This window comes from Nematolebias whitei, chromosome 2 (assembly GCF_014905685.2).
Source record: "Nematolebias whitei isolate Nwh7 chromosome 2, NemWhi1, whole genome shotgun sequence".
Lineage (NCBI taxonomy): Eukaryota > Metazoa > Chordata > Actinopteri > Cyprinodontiformes > Rivulidae > Nematolebias > Nematolebias whitei.
The window spans coordinates 18,882,429-18,897,842 of NC_056499.1; the positions used below are offsets into that span (position 1 = coordinate 18,882,429).

Here is a 15,414-nt window from a genome sequence, read left to right on the forward strand (position 1 = left end):
AGATAGATAGATAGATAGATAGATAGATAGATAGATAGATAGATAGAATTATAGATATATATATTAAGGCGTTTTAAACTCTTCCCACACTCTTGAAATATTCTAAACAATGCTTCAAAACTCTAAACGCTCTAAAAGAGCACAGCATGTCATGAACTCAGCTCCCTGCCTCCGCTGCTCTTTGCCACCTGCAAGCATTCTTGGCCATGCCCACTTCTCAGCTCTGCACAGAGAACAGCCGATCAGCTGCAGCAGGAAGCTTATCCTGCAGTTTGGGCTGCACAAATGTGCAGCAGGTGCTAAATAATTTCAAAATAATTCATTTTAAATAAAGAATCCATGCCGATCATGTGGCTCATCCATTAATCAGCCAATTGTGTGTCATGTCCAATCTTATTTTGAAAAACCGCGATAGAGCGAGTCCACGATAAACGAACTGCGAAGTAGCAAATGACTACTGTATGTTGTTAAAATACCCTTGTAAATGGTTGGGAAGTAAATAAAACAAATAAACAAAAGTAACAAACCTTGTCCCTCCAATATCTTTAACATCTGCTCGATCTGTGCCGCTTCCCTGGACATGATTCCTTGAACGAGATCCTGCACTTCCCTGAAGGAGCTCTGAGATTCTGCTGTTGACAGCCCGCAGAGGTAGTTTGGCTGTGAGGCTTCCCCCTCGACTGCGGCTCAGAGACTGGGTGGATCCAGGGGCAGGTCCCTGCTGCTGCATCAGACCCTGGACTGAGTTCTGGGGTTGAGGTACAAAGAAAATGGTGTAGATTTGTTTAGTTATTGATTTTAAAAAGGGAAATTCTCAATAATTGCTAAATGAAAGACATCAATTTTTTTTGAACTCATTGACATGGATTTGATTTAAAGGGTGTGCTCCCATACAGTTAATATATTGAGCTTCTTACCTTTCCATTTGGTGGAAGGCTGGAGCTGCGGTTGGTAGTCTGGTTTAAAGACTTGGTAGAGAAGCTTAGGGTCTTGGTGCTGGAAGCAGAAAGACTCCTGGTTTTAGGACTGCTGGTCATTAACAGCTTACTGACAGCTGAGATCTTTGACTGGCTGCTGGTCTTGGCTGGTGACTGTGGTGCACTGCTCGGACTGGGACTTCCGCCAAAATTAGGGTTGCTGGAGTTTCCAGTAGGAGATGGTACTGATCCAGCACGAGTGAGGCTACGTCCAGTCCGAGGTATGGTGGTGTCCCCCCTCACCCCTCCTCCCCATCTAAGGCTCTCACCTCTCTCCAGGGAGAAGCAGTCATAATGATGAGAACCGCTGTGTGAGCTGTGGGCCCGGCCCAGAGAATTAGTTCTATTGGCTAGTTGTTCCAGCTTGGCACTGAAAAGTCTGCTGCTGTCGATGCTGGAGCCATGCTGTCTGGTGATTCCTGCAGGAGCACATCCAAAAGTTCCTGCATTATCTGCTGTGTTGCCCACTGATGAGACTCCATGGCTGAGTTGGTGGAGAGGGCTGGCTGCCCTGTTTCGCTGGTCAAGGCTAGACTTACGCACTGGTGGAAGAGGTGGAATGCCGCCTTTCTTGTGGGAGAAAAAGCCTTGTTTTCCGCTTGATCCCAGGCGATCAAGGGTGGCCCGTGGACTGCAAGGAGTTGAAGTTGTGATGCCAAGATTACGGTACTCCATTACATTGTCTAAACCATCTTGGTAGTTAAGGCGGTGCCACCCACGGGGAAGGCTACCTGTGCAGTGGATATCTAAGTTGTAGATACCAGCCAAACATTCACCTTGGTTAACAACAGCAACCATTTCACAACCATCCACTACTCTTTTAAAAGAGTCTGGAGACGACACCACCTCCCCTCCTGAACCAGAGCTGCTATGACCACCTGTTGATGGAAGATTAACAGAAAACAAGCAACAAGTGAATAAATACTGCCGTACTTGGAATTTATTTACTTTAAATCAGTGTCTTGTGTTTCTTACCATCTGTGCAGGAACATTGCTGGTCATCATTCCCAGCTACAACTTTCTCTCCTGAGTTGCTCTTTAAAGTCTGTATCTCCCTTATTTCTGGTTTAACTTCACATATAAGGTCCCTGGACCTTCCCTCTTCCATTTCACGCTTTAACCAGGGGTCTTCAAAGCTCATCTCACTGGAAATGGAGGCTAAATCGACTGAATTGGATATTATAGGGTCTTTCATAAATTGTGTTTTTGTGGGTGAGGAGAGGATGGTGGGCTCTTGTATCATCATGGGTTTGACAGCCACACATGGGTGAACACTTTTGGTACTCTTGAAAGGAGAGAGGTTTCCAGGCCCTGCCAGGATTTGGATATTTGTTTTAGCCATAGAGGGAGGCAGTTTTCTTAACTTGTCTTTATTTGGCATACTTTTATCAGACAGTGCCAGCTCTCCATCCAGACTCCCTCTCCTTGAATTTGTCCCACTCTCACAACCACCAACACCCTCAACTCCAAGGCTCATCTCAGGATCAGCCAGAGCCTCTCCTTGCTGACTCTGAGACTGGCTGAAGCTGTGAAGAGACTGATCAGCTTCACTAAGATCACTCATCCAGGAGGAAACAGTTGAACCAGAGTTGGACATCCCCGTAGCTAAGGGTTCACCAATTCGCAGCTTGGCCATTGCCACCTGCCACAGAAAGCAGTACAGTCAGGCATCTAGCAATTTAACAGACCCTAACATGTGATTTTGTCATCTTGTCTGTAAAATACTAAATGTGTCAGTCTTAAGTAGCTAATCTACCTTGAAAAGTTGCTTGTAAACAAAAGACAGATAGTGACACTAACCTCTGCCATGGCAACCACCTCTTTAACCCCTGAGGCTGTAGCAAGACATGGAGGCATGTGATAATTGTCCACAACTCTTTCTGAAGCAGTAGTATCGGCAATGCTGATGAGTTGAGAGTCTGAAGCGAGTGCAGCTTCAGAGCCACAGTCGCTGTTAAAGCTAATGATGCTCACTGGACGACAGGCCAAGCTGTGTGCTTCGATAAGAACCGTAACCAGGTCTTCACCTCCAGAGGCCACAGTGTACACCAGTTCATCTTGCCCAAGCAAGCAAGGTCCTCCTGCTCCTACAGATACTGCTGGTATTACAGGTGTAAGAGTGAGAAAGAGTTACCATTATACTTAAACAGTAAAGTATATGGCAGATAGGGTTTGAGTGTTATGACATATTCTGACTCACCTTCCTTGTGCGTGTCTAAAGGTATAGGTGGGACGTCGTCATCACAGAGTGTCTCAGCTGAGCCCAGACTGGCAGAAAGAGAAGGAGTTGCCTCCTGGACTTGTGGACTCATGCCTGCAGGAGAGGTCCTGGACAGCAGGGACTCGGTGGAGGAGCGGCCGCTGTCTGCAGCCAAACTGTCTGCACAGTCAAAGACACCTTTTTGGCATTTTACTGCATTTTGCTTTCCAAGTTTAAAACACATGCAACTGTTGGTACACTGGGGGTTTAAGAAATTGGCTTTATGGTACACGCCTAGTTTTAAACTACTATATGTTTAATAAAATTTGCTCTATATAATTCTGCCACACATCTTTCCAGGAAAGCTCCCGTGTGTGTTAGGCAAACGTTTACCAGACTATTTTTTAATTTCTCATTTAGATGTCAGACATGTCACACTTACATGAATGATTAGGTCTGGAATATTATTAAACATGTTGCAGTTTGGCAAAAATACACACGTATGTAGTAAAAAGAAAAAAGTTTAGGCATCATAAATTACATTCATGAAGAATATATTAGAATTTTTTTTTCACTGATGTAAAGAATAAAAAGCAAAAAAAAAGATGCTAACTGTCTGAGGTCAAAGCATCTGTAGCCTGGCTGTCCTGAGCCAGAGTGTGTGAGGACTGAGGGGGGGTTGCTGGCATCACACCCTTCTGAGTGTACACCTTACTCCGCTGGGACGGGGATGATGGAGGCCTGAGAAGGAAAACAAGCATGGGCCATAATTAAAATATGTCACTTTTAATTTTCTCCTGCTGAAACATATATTGTAAAGACATTTAAATCATTGCCTACTGTATTGTATGTATTTCACCTGTACTCTGAGGTTTTGGTCAGACTAGCAATGCCGAGTCGAGGTGATCCCAGAGGGCGCCCCTTCCCCTCAATATTACCAACTGTGTTCAGAGTCTCACGGCTGCACAAGGAGTCAATTAATGAAAATTATTATTCCAAGGCTGATTGTCTGAATACCATTGCGCTGAGGCTAAACAGAGAACAACACCTGTCCTCACCTGTCATGGAAGCTCTTGGCTCTGTGCAGGGGGTTAGAGGCGATACTGCTGCTTCCTGTCGCCCTCCTGGAACTGGTAACTATGGGGCATCCAGCAACCTGAGCCAGGCTGTGGATCATTGTCTGGGCCAGCTCTGCCTCCTCCACCACCTCCTTGATCTCCTGCAGCTGCTGGTCATTGCTTCGCTTGGATGCTGCTGCTGAGAAAAAGAAAAATGGTTTCACTTTCTGAAGAAACTGCAGAGGCTGGACATGCATCAGTAAAAGTAAATTTACAGCATTTCTCCAAAATAAAAAGAAAGGTGACACATTTGCTGTAAGGTACTTGGAAGTAACAATAATACTAAGCATAAAAAATACATTTGTTAAAATTTAAAATGACCTATTTTGGTTTCTGTGTCCAGCACAGCTGCAGAGCCAGGAGCAGAGCACAAAGCAGATGATGGAGGACATGATTCTTCTTTGGCACTTTGTTTGCCTGCTGGAACCTCTTCAAAAGGAAACTTGGAAACCTGCAGAAAGGGACAGAGGAATTGAAAAGATCAACCGATTTCAACATGGCAGTGATAGGATGAGTTGGATTTAATTATCTAAAGGAATGCTGTGTTGCTTTAATTTCAAAATAAGAGTGTTTTGTTATTCAGAAGAACTTCAGTTGTGTTGGATGAATATGAACAACTTGTTTGAGGTGCTATCTACAAACACAAAAATAACTGATCCCATTTTTAGAGGGAAAGAAAATTATCGCCGCAAACAAAAGTCAGACCACAAGACAAAAGTAAACAGAAAATGTTAAACAGCTGCCAAATAAATTCAACAATGTCCATCTTGTCCAAAGAAAAACGTCAAATCAACAACCAGCTCGAGATGCCCTATTTTTGTTGTTTTTCTTTTGTTTTAAAGTAGCAAAGAACATTAATATAAAGCGCCTGTCACCTCCTCACTGCCATCAATGCAGTCCAGTCTCTCCTGCAGCTCAGCAAAAGTGTTGCACTTCAGGCATTCAGCTCCTTCCTCTGGGACCGGGGCCAACGGCTGACCGAGCAGTGACTGAGGGGGCTGCGACAGCGGCTGGGTGGCACCATCAGACTGTTCGTCTGCCTGAGGCTAAACAGGTTGGAGGACAAATCACCCATATATGAGTAACCTGATGCGTATTCAAAATAAACATGGTGTTAATTGTGAAAACTAAAGCACACATATATTTAATTTAAATGACCTTGCTCTGCACTCTTGTTCCTAGACTCTGTGTTTGATGCTGCTCTGACGTTTTCCCTCTCAGCAAAGCTGGAATAATTGGAACAAATTCTGGAGGGCCCTCGTTGTCCGTCAGCTCTCTGTCTGACACCGCTGCTCCGTTTGGACCCACGTAGATCACTGTGTCACATGAGTGCTCGCTGCTGGAGTATTCATCAGGGTCGCTGGACAGTCTAAGCAGCGGTAGTTCAGAGTCAGTGTCGCCACGGTGATGGAAGGGCCGCAAGTGGGTCGGACGACGCATCCGACCCTCCTCGCAGGAGCTTTCTCCCCCAGAGGAGCTGGATGTATATTGCTGAAAGAGGGAAGTGATGATGGGAACAGTGGAGACAAAGTTGTTGAAAGAGATTTTTTTTAATTATTATTAAATCAGGGCAGCACGGTGGCGCAACTGGTAGAGCTGCTGCCTCTCAGCGAGCAGGTCCCTGGTTCAAACCCCGGTCCAGGGGCCTTTCTGGGTGGAGTTTGCATGTTCTCTCCGTGCATGCGTGGGTTTTCTCCGGGTACTCCGGTTTCCTCCCACAGTCCAAAAACGTGCATGTTAGGCTGATTGGTAACTCTAAATTGTCCCTAGGTGTGAGTGAGAGAGTGAATGGTTGTTTGTCTCGTTTGTCTCTATGTGGCCCTGTGATGGACTTGCGACCCGTCCAGGGTGTACCCCGCCCCTCGCACAGTGATTGCTGGACATGGGCACCGGCGACCCCCGTGACCCGAAATGGAATAAGCGGGTAAAGAAAATGGATGGATGGATGGATGGATTATTAAATCAACAACACCTATACAAATTCTGCCACAATGTCCACGCCGCTAACAGAACAGAACCATAATGTTGAAAGAACCTCACCGCTAACCAAATCACACTGTACATGTTTTTCTTTTTCACCTTTAACACCTTGTTTTTTTAGTATTTTAGTAGTATTTTTTAGTATGTTTTTGAGTATGTTGGTAGTATTTTTTTAATGTTTTTCTTAGTATGTTAGTAGTATATTTTTAGTATGTTTTTAGTATTTTTGCTGCATGATTTGACATTTGTTGTTGTTGTATTTATTTATTTATTCATTTTTGCGAGTCGAGACGGTTCTTCTCGTCCTAAGCATTTCATTGCATTACTGACCTTGTGTTGATTTTGCACATGACAAATAAATCTAACCAATCTAACCTAACAAACAATTTTCAGGCAATATAGGTTCAAGATAACAGTTTAAATTGTATTTTACTCAGTTTAATGTTTGTTACACATGATTTTTTTTTTACTTCTTCCGCCCTCGTGTTCTCTTTTCCTCATCTACTCTGTATGTTGGAACAGGTCTCTCTTGTAAATGAGTCCCTGAGGCTCAGTGGGAACTAACCTGTATAAATAGAGGTTGAATGAAAATTATATACTAATACTTAGAAGGATTTTATGAATTGTATTTATTAACCTTTATTTAACCAGGCAAATCCCACTGAGATCACATATCTCTTTTGCAAGGGAAGTCTGCGCCTGAAGGCAGCCTAACATGCATGTTTTTGGACTGAGGGAGGAAACCAGAGTACCCGAAGAAAACCCACACAAACACGAGAAGAACATACAAATTCTACACATAAAGACCCCAGGTCCAACCAGGGATTGAACCCAGGACCTTCTTGCTGTGAGGCAACAGTGCTAACCACTGATCCATCGTGCTGCCAATTTGACTCCTTCATGAAAACCATCTTCAGTGCTTTGAGGCCTTTGGTTTATGCTTTAGTGCGTTGGTTAACAATTCAGAGAAAGTAAGCCAAGATAAGAGTTTAAATGATACAATTCATCTACTTCTGAAAACAACGCCACGCAAATATTACGGTCCACAAACGGGATGATTTTAAACGCCATACAAGATTTTCCTAAGCTAAAACATAATGCAGTTAATAGAAAAGTAACGAGTATGGTAGGGTTTGCTTCAGCGTTAAGCTCGACGAGCTCGAGTAAAACAAGTGTTGTTTCCAAATGCTAACGAAGCATCAAACTCACCACAGTGACTTTTGCTTTCTTCTTTTTCATGCGGAGGACGCGTGAAGCAATCTGGATGGTGGAAAGGGTTTCTGAGAAATCTCTGGGTGAGGCAGAGATGTGAGCAATCATGGTGGTCCGGCAGTTCATGTTGCCTAGCGACTCCCTTAGCAACATGGTCAGCTTGCTGTCTCTGGTTACACACACAGAACGTCGAGACGTGAGCGCCGAGAGCAGGTTTGAAATGGAGAAAAGTCGCTTTGGATGACATTTTGTTAGAAACAAATTCTGATCAGATTACACCTCTGAACATTTTTCTCACACTTTTCTCCAATATCCTTGGAGATTTTAATACAAATATGGAAGAATAAACACAAACACTGTTCAAAGTCTTTAAAGAAGCAATATGGATTTTATGAAGTCTAATGTTGTACAAAAGTAGTAGTCCCAGATTTATTTCAGCCAATAAGGGAGTAAAATTAGACTGTGTGTTTTTAAGTACAGTCTTTCTCCTGGGTGGGCCACTATATTTATTGTAAGCATTTTGTGTATATATGTGTATGAATGTGCAAAGAACCTGCAGGCTGAGAGAGAAGAGCTCCTCTGTGGCCCGTTAACTCATGCTGCTGTCCCTTTTTTAAAAAAAAACACAGCCTGCAGTCAAGTCACCCACACGTTTACTATCTTATGCACACACTTCCATATTGACCTCCTCTGTTTCATCAGTCCTCTTTTTCTTTATTCTTCTGCCTCGAGCTATAACAAACCCTCCTTTTTCTCCCTAAATCTACCTCTATCGCTGCATCTCTCCCTGAGATTAAACTTGTGACTCATAAAGAATTCATTTGAATGGTAATTTCAGAGCCAAGCATGCTGGATTAGATGTTAACCTGCCTGAGCTAGATTTATAGCCAGTGTGTTACCAAAGAGGAAAACTTTATATATAACAACACAGTCTCTGTTATTAATCAGTCAACAATCTACAGGTGCATCTAAAAAAATTAGAATATTGTGAAAAAGTTCAATTTTTTAATAATCATTTCAGCAAGTGAAACTCAAATAAATTCATTACACATAGAGATAAATAGCTGAAGTCTTTATTGCTTGTAATTTTGATGATTATGGCTTACAAATAATGAAAAACCAAAACTCATCAAAATGCATATTTTTAGATGCGCCTGGATGTTGCATTTAAAAGCTAAGTTCATAAGAAAGTTTTCTGCTTAAGAAACCTGACTGACATGATATGTTTGTGAAATCACATTCAAAACAACAATTTAAAAATTGCACACTGCAGTCATATAAAGAAGTCATACACTGCCTGGCCAAAAAAAAAGTTGCCACCTGGATTTAACTAAACAAACAGGTACGAGCCTCCTATTGGATAATTACTGCACGGGCGATTATCTTTCAGCAACACGTTATTTAACCCCAACTGGTGCAATGAGTTGCTTTTCATTTCTTAAACAACTGTGTCGAAAGACACATTGTGTGGTCGTGGAAAAGATGTCAGTCTGTTTGAGAAGGGTCAAATCATTGTCATGCATCAAGCAGAGAAAACATCTAAGGAGATTGCAGAAACTACTAAAACCGGGTTAAAAACTGTCCAACGCATTATTAAAAACTGGAAGGATAGTGGGGACCCATTGTCTTTGAGGAAGAAATGTGGCTGGAAAAAAATCCTGAATGATTGTGATCGGCGATCACTTAAACGTTTGGTGAAATCAAATCAAAGAAAAACAACAGTAGCACTCAGGGCTATGTTTAAGAGCATTTCCACACGCACAGTACGAAGGGAGCTCAAGGGATTGGGACTGAACAGCTGTGTAGCCTTAAGAAAACCACTAATCAGTGAGGATAACTGGAAAAAAAGGCTTCAATTTGCTAGGGAGCATAAAGATTGGACTCTGGAGCAATGGAAGGAGGTCATGAGGTCTGATGAGTCCAGATTTACCCTGTTCCAGAGTGATGGGTGCATCAGGGTAAGAAGAGAGGCAGGTGAAGTGATGCACCCATCATCAATCAACCTTTATTTATACAGGTAAATCCCATTGAGCCTCGAGGACTCATTTACAAGAGAGACCTGATTTCAACAATGCCTAGTGCCATGCCTAGTGCCTAGTCATCAGTGCAAGATCTTGTGAAAAATTAATGCAACACTGGATGGAAATAGATCTTGTGACACTGCAGAAGCTTATCCAAACAATGCAACAGTGAATGCATCCTGTAATCAAAGCTAAAGGTGGTTCAACTAAATATTAGTGTATGACCTTTTTTTTTTGGTGGCTTTTTTTTTTTTTTTTTGGCCAGGCAGTGTATAAAGACAAACACACAGTCAGCAATGTTCATGTTCAAATTATGTGATTATTTTAAAAAGCAGAACTTTTCTTTAACAAATTCAACCTCGGAGTTAGTTTTTAACACACAGCAGAATGCATCGCAGCCTTTAAGTTCTGTATGTATGCTAAATTCAGACCATTGCAAGCCTCCACCCCCACTTATTTAATGTTACAGAACATGTTTTCTGCTGCCTTTATTCTTAGCTAACAAGGAATATTTATTGTTATAGATGTCTCCTGTTGTAGCCCATCTACTACAGTTTGGGTGTTGAACATTTAGAAATATTATCTTCATCTATTGGTTGTGGCAAGCATAATTAGAGTTCCTCTTCCCATCTGATGAGCTTTGAACAGCACTGCTGTCCACCTTTTATTTATTTTCCAGATAGAAAATTATGGCTCACTGTGTGCATTTTTAAGCCAGTTCTCTGTCAACCCTGGGGACATCCAAGTGTAAAAATCAGTACTCAAAGCCGGGGACTAATCAGTTGTGACATCTCTCCATTTTGATGCATAATTCAAGCCTCAGTTAGTCCTACATGAGTCTCTACACGTGTTTGACTGATTACTTGGTTTAATTGGCTGATAAGATAATACATCAGTTGACATTTATAAGAAATAATTCTTTACTTGAATATAAACACATATTCTGACATTTACAGAGTGAATGTGGACTAGATTTCCATGGTGCAAATGATTCTGAAAACATGTTTGATTTTTTTACACACTTGCATCATAATCAAAACGGTGAATCGTTAATTATAATTTGTTTTTTTATCCAGTGGGGGTTAACATTAAAATAATTACTGAACATTTATTTTATCCAGTAAATGCACATTAACTAGACTTTCTGATCAAATGTCCACAAAATAAAACTAAATTAACACGTCAGAACTGAAAACAAAGATGGCGAATTATACACTTACAGTCGACATTAATTGTTTATCCTCAAGGTTTAGCTCTTAATTTTGTAGTTATGGACTAAAAACCCAGCAACAGCTGTTAAACTAATCGTTTCATGCACGTTTTATTTTATTCTCCATCAACAACACCAGTGTCAGAAAGAGCTTTGCTTAGGTCTGCAGTGCTAATATACTGTAGAACTGTTTTGTAATGTACATGCAAAACTTTGAGATTAAATTAATCCAGGAAAACATCACCTCAATAAAATAATAAGAGACATAAGTAAAGATAAAAAGTGGACTTTACAGTTTCATATACAGTATGTTTTCTATTGAAAATAAAGCTGGTATATTTTTCTCCTATTCCTTATATTCTTGTTCATCCTTTAGCTCTAGTTACAGTTTATTTTACTCCTTTCCTCTCACTGCCAGCCAGTAAACTAGCTAAATAAAAGGAATGAATATGGACTAGCATCTGTTGTTGTTTAAAACATTAAATCCCACGAACCTGGAGCACTTAAAGTAATCTGCTTTCCTTTCCTCCTCTCCTCCAGCTCTAAAGCATCCTGCCCTCCTCCTCAGTCCTCCTCTCCTCTCCACATTTCTCTCACTCTGTTGATAATTTGGCTTCTTCTTCACTCCTTTTCTATTTCTGCTTCGGTTCTCCCCCACCCCTTACATTAATCATTTCATCTTAGCACACTTCCTCTCCACATACACACACACACACAGCTTCCTACTTGTACGGGATGTGTTTGCTCCCATTGACCAGGGCCAGGATCACGTTCCCGAGGGCAGACAGAGAAAGACACAGCGAGGCCGAGGAGTTCTCCTTGTTTTTTCCTCCACCTTCGAGAGCCTTAACATCGCAGCTGCCCAGGTCCAGCAGGTGGAGACGACTGCGACCTCCTGACACTGGCAGATGCCGAAAATGAGTAAGCCACATAAAAAGTGTCAACAAAGAAGGTGAAATAAAAATGAAAAGGCGTTGGTAGAAATACTCAAACAGCAGAAACAAGTAAATGAGTAAACTAGATCCTTTAAAAAAAAAAAATCCTCAAACATGAAAACCAAAACTGTGATGAATGTGAGAGTTTTTATTAAATGTGTTTTAATAAGGTTCCTTCTCATCAGTGATCTATGACTAAAGCTCAGTGTGAGCTGAGGACAGGACAGTTTCTATAATTCATTTAACTCTAACCTGGCTTTATGAGTTGTTTTTAAGACTTGTGCTCCCTCTCTCTCTCTCTGTCTGTCTTGCCAGATGTGTAAAACTCAGTCACATACAAAGACTCAGGCACAATTGTTCAATCAGACTGTGAATTATTTTAGGCACTGAATAATATTTATGGATCATACAGCAATGCACTGTGGCTTCATTTGCATATTCACAGCACCTATGCTGATCTGTTTATTATTATGTCCCAGACTTATTCCTTCCTTTATTTGCCATAAAATAAAGCAGTATAGGTACTTACCTTGTTCGCCTGTGATTATCTGATACACAGTTTGATTTAGAGTGAGTTCATAAGATTTGATGTGAAAAAAAACGAGTAAATCTCACTGTGGCTGCTGACACAATGTCTGAATGGTGATAATGAAATAGGAAAATGTCACAGCGTTTGAGCAAAGAGGACTTACTCCCTCCTTTGCCCGTCTTCTCCATGCGATACTGGTATATGTGTAAGGTGAAGAGCATGTGGGAGTTCCTGTGTTCTTCCTCTGTGGTGCTGGGCCGCTGGCTGCTGTGGCGAGCTGCGATGGCCGCATCCAAAAACCAGGCCGCCTTTTCTGGAGTGGGAGCACGAAGTTCAGACTGGTTCTGGAGCTGGAAAACATGCAGAATCGAATAACACTGAGTGTCTGTGTTGTACGCAAAATACAGAGGCGGAAGTAAATGATCGGAGGACTTTTGAGTCTCACTCAGACTGTGGGTTAGGTTAACAATAATAATCCAGTGATGATTTAGCACATATCTGACTGATTGATGTGGTGTAACAAGATATCTGTCTGGAGGTGTAAGAGATATAAACTGTGTATGTGAGTGTGTGTGACGCTGCAGGATATCATTACTGATGAGATTATGTCAGATTAGTTTGGGATTACACAGATGTGTTTGTATCAGACCCTTTAATCCCATAAACATATAACTGCACACACATTGAGACCTGCTTATCCAACCCCGCTGCTCAGTTGTTTTTGGCCCGTTTCTACATAAAACTACTCGGATCACTGCAGTGTAAATAAATGAAAATAAATTATAATTAAAATGGTGATTATATTCCACTGAGACGTAAAAGCAGCCGTCTGAGGTCTGAGAGTGTTCTTTAACAATCATAGGGTATAATGTCATAAAAAAATTAATAAATTAAATAACCATTACATACATACACCACTGAATTAAGGTTTGTATTTTTTGTTGTTGTTGTTTTTTTTATGATTTGCTCAGCTGGAGTAAGACCAACAAGCAATATTTGAAATACTTATTGCTAAAAGCCATTCAGCTGCATACAAAACATGAAGTATGTAAAGTTGTTTCTTAAAGCATCTTTTTCAAATATTGCAATGGTTTGTTATCTGGGTGTCCAAATACTTCTTTAAAAAGTCTTCAGTTAATCCGAAATGTTGTTGCCAGAGTCTTAACTGGAGTTAGTGGGAGAGATCATATCTCTCCAGTTTTAGCTTCTCTCCACTGGCTCCCTGTCAAGTCCAGAACTGAATTCAAAATCTTACTTCTAACCTACAAAGCTCTCAACAACCTAGCTCCATCTTATATTTGAGATCTTGTTGTTCCATATTTTCCTAACAGAGCACTTCGCTCACAGACTGCAGGCTTACTCGTGGTCCCTAGAGTTTCCAAAAGCAGAATGGGAGGAAGATCTTTCAGTTATCAGGCTCCTCTCTTGTAGAACCAACTTCCAGATTCTGTCCACGAGGCTGACACATTGTCCAGTTTTAAGACTGGGATTAAGACTTTCCTTTTTGATAAATCCTATAGTTAGTGTTGGCTTGTTATGCTGCCATAGGCTTAGAATGTTGAGGACAAATTGACCTCATTTCCTTAAATAATTTGTTAAAATTGAATAGTTTTCATTTGATACTATTTCTATCTTAAAATGGGATTCTCAACCTGCCATTGTGTATCTGTTCCTCTCAAACCCAGCTGGTCGAAGCAGATGGACGCTTGTCCTGAGCCTGGTTCTGCTAAATGTTTCTTCCTCATGAGGGAGTTTTTCCTTTCCACTGTCACCTTCATACTTGCTCAAGATGAGAGTTTTGTGATGGCGTTAAGTTCAAAGCAGTCTGCTCCTCAGATAAACAGTGTTAATTTATTATTTTTATATATGGATGTTTCTGTTCAGTGCCCTGAGACGACTTCTGTTGTGACCTGGCGCTATATAAATAAACTGAATTGAAATTGAATTGAATTGAAAAAAACCACAAGGTGTCTTACAAAAACACAAATAAAAATATGTATAGCTAGAAAACTTACATTAAAATAACAGAGAGACAATAAAGATGGTTAAAAAGACAATAAAACATCAAAAATAAAAAATAATTTTGCTTGCTGTTTAAATAAATCAGCACTTTCAATTCAAAAAGTAAATCTAATTTCATAGTTAAGGTGCGACTACTTTAAATGAATGCTGCTCCCACAGTGGAGCCCCCCACATTGCCCCCCCCCCCCCCCCCCCCCCACAGTGGAGCTTCATATCAAGTCTGATGAACTACTAATCTCCTCTGGTTACATAAGCCAAAGGTTTGAGAAAAAGAAAAGAAAAAGGCTTTAACAGGTAAGAAATACTGAGGATCCAGACTGTGCAAAGTCCTAAAAGGTAACAGCAGCTTTTTATATTTTACAGATAAAGAGTTAAAGCAGAAGTAATGTACGACGCATTATTCACTTTTATCCTTTAAAGACTAGAGAAAACATACAGCTGGAGGCTGAAAAGACAAAGCAAACTGATGAAAGCCCTGAAGATCTCCATGCACACATCAGAAGAATATATCCCAGAGCTGCCACGGTACATAAATACCACTCTAAGCTGTGTTATGTTTAAGTGCATGTAGTATGTTGGTGTACCTGCATGCCACAGATAGGATCCTCACACAGATAGACTCCAGGTGACTGTCCATCCTGTAAGCTTCCTGTAGCCACTTCAGACAACAAATCCTTCAAGTTCTCCTCCTTTCCCCAAACCTGGACACAAAAATATGCAGATCAGAAGAAAAATGCATTTTTAAACCTTTATTTCAACAAACTGAGTAGATCATTTAATAATACAAGTTTTAAAAACTGATCTCGGACACCACGCTGTTACCACTGCAGGTGCTTTTTGGAGAAATAAATGGCCTTCACGAGCCATCTTGGTCAAATGTATCTGTAATGACTTTGAGGGCAGCTGAGGTTTCATCACTCACTTCAACAGCAGAGACACGGACAGAAAAGCGCGCTCCGGTTTTCTCCTTTCTTTCGTTGATGAGCTTAAACAACCAGGAGATGGCACAGGGGATAATACCCAGGGTCTGAAGAGAGTCATCATGACCAATCATTGTGTATGATTTTCCTGAAAGACAAAACAGAGAAGGATGAACAGAAAAAAATGAGCTCTATCAAAGAGAAATTTATAAATTCACACTCCCTGCGGGGGAAAATAATACTATACAAAAAAGGTGTGAGTGTGAAATGTCTGAGCTTCTATCTGCCCC

At 41.1% G+C, this 15,414-nt stretch overlaps 1 protein-coding gene across 1 annotated transcript in view; it reads right to left on the bottom strand.

Moving 5' to 3' along the window:
• kif26ba (kinesin family member 26Ba) overlaps positions 1 to 15,414 on the bottom strand; it is a 105,820-nt gene that overhangs the window by 5,006 nt on the left and 85,400 nt on the right. Inside the window, exons 7-22 of the mRNA XM_037693612.1 lie at positions 15,127 to 15,272; positions 14,789 to 14,905; positions 12,346 to 12,532; positions 11,445 to 11,619; positions 7,485 to 7,656; positions 5,454 to 5,786; positions 5,171 to 5,341; positions 4,617 to 4,746; positions 4,236 to 4,431; positions 4,037 to 4,138; positions 3,791 to 3,918; positions 3,178 to 3,357; positions 2,778 to 3,076; positions 1,953 to 2,619; positions 918 to 1,855; positions 528 to 748 (exon numbers count right to left, since the gene is read on the bottom strand). Coding sequence (XP_037549540.1) covers positions 528 to 748; positions 918 to 1,855; positions 1,953 to 2,619; positions 2,778 to 3,076; positions 3,178 to 3,357; positions 3,791 to 3,918; positions 4,037 to 4,138; positions 4,236 to 4,431; positions 4,617 to 4,746; positions 5,171 to 5,341; positions 5,454 to 5,786; positions 7,485 to 7,656; positions 11,445 to 11,619; positions 12,346 to 12,532; positions 14,789 to 14,905; positions 15,127 to 15,272 — 4,162 coding nt within the window. The remainder of the gene's footprint in view (positions 1 to 527; positions 749 to 917; positions 1,856 to 1,952; positions 2,620 to 2,777; positions 3,077 to 3,177; positions 3,358 to 3,790; positions 3,919 to 4,036; positions 4,139 to 4,235; positions 4,432 to 4,616; positions 4,747 to 5,170; positions 5,342 to 5,453; positions 5,787 to 7,484; positions 7,657 to 11,444; positions 11,620 to 12,345; positions 12,533 to 14,788; positions 14,906 to 15,126; positions 15,273 to 15,414) is intronic.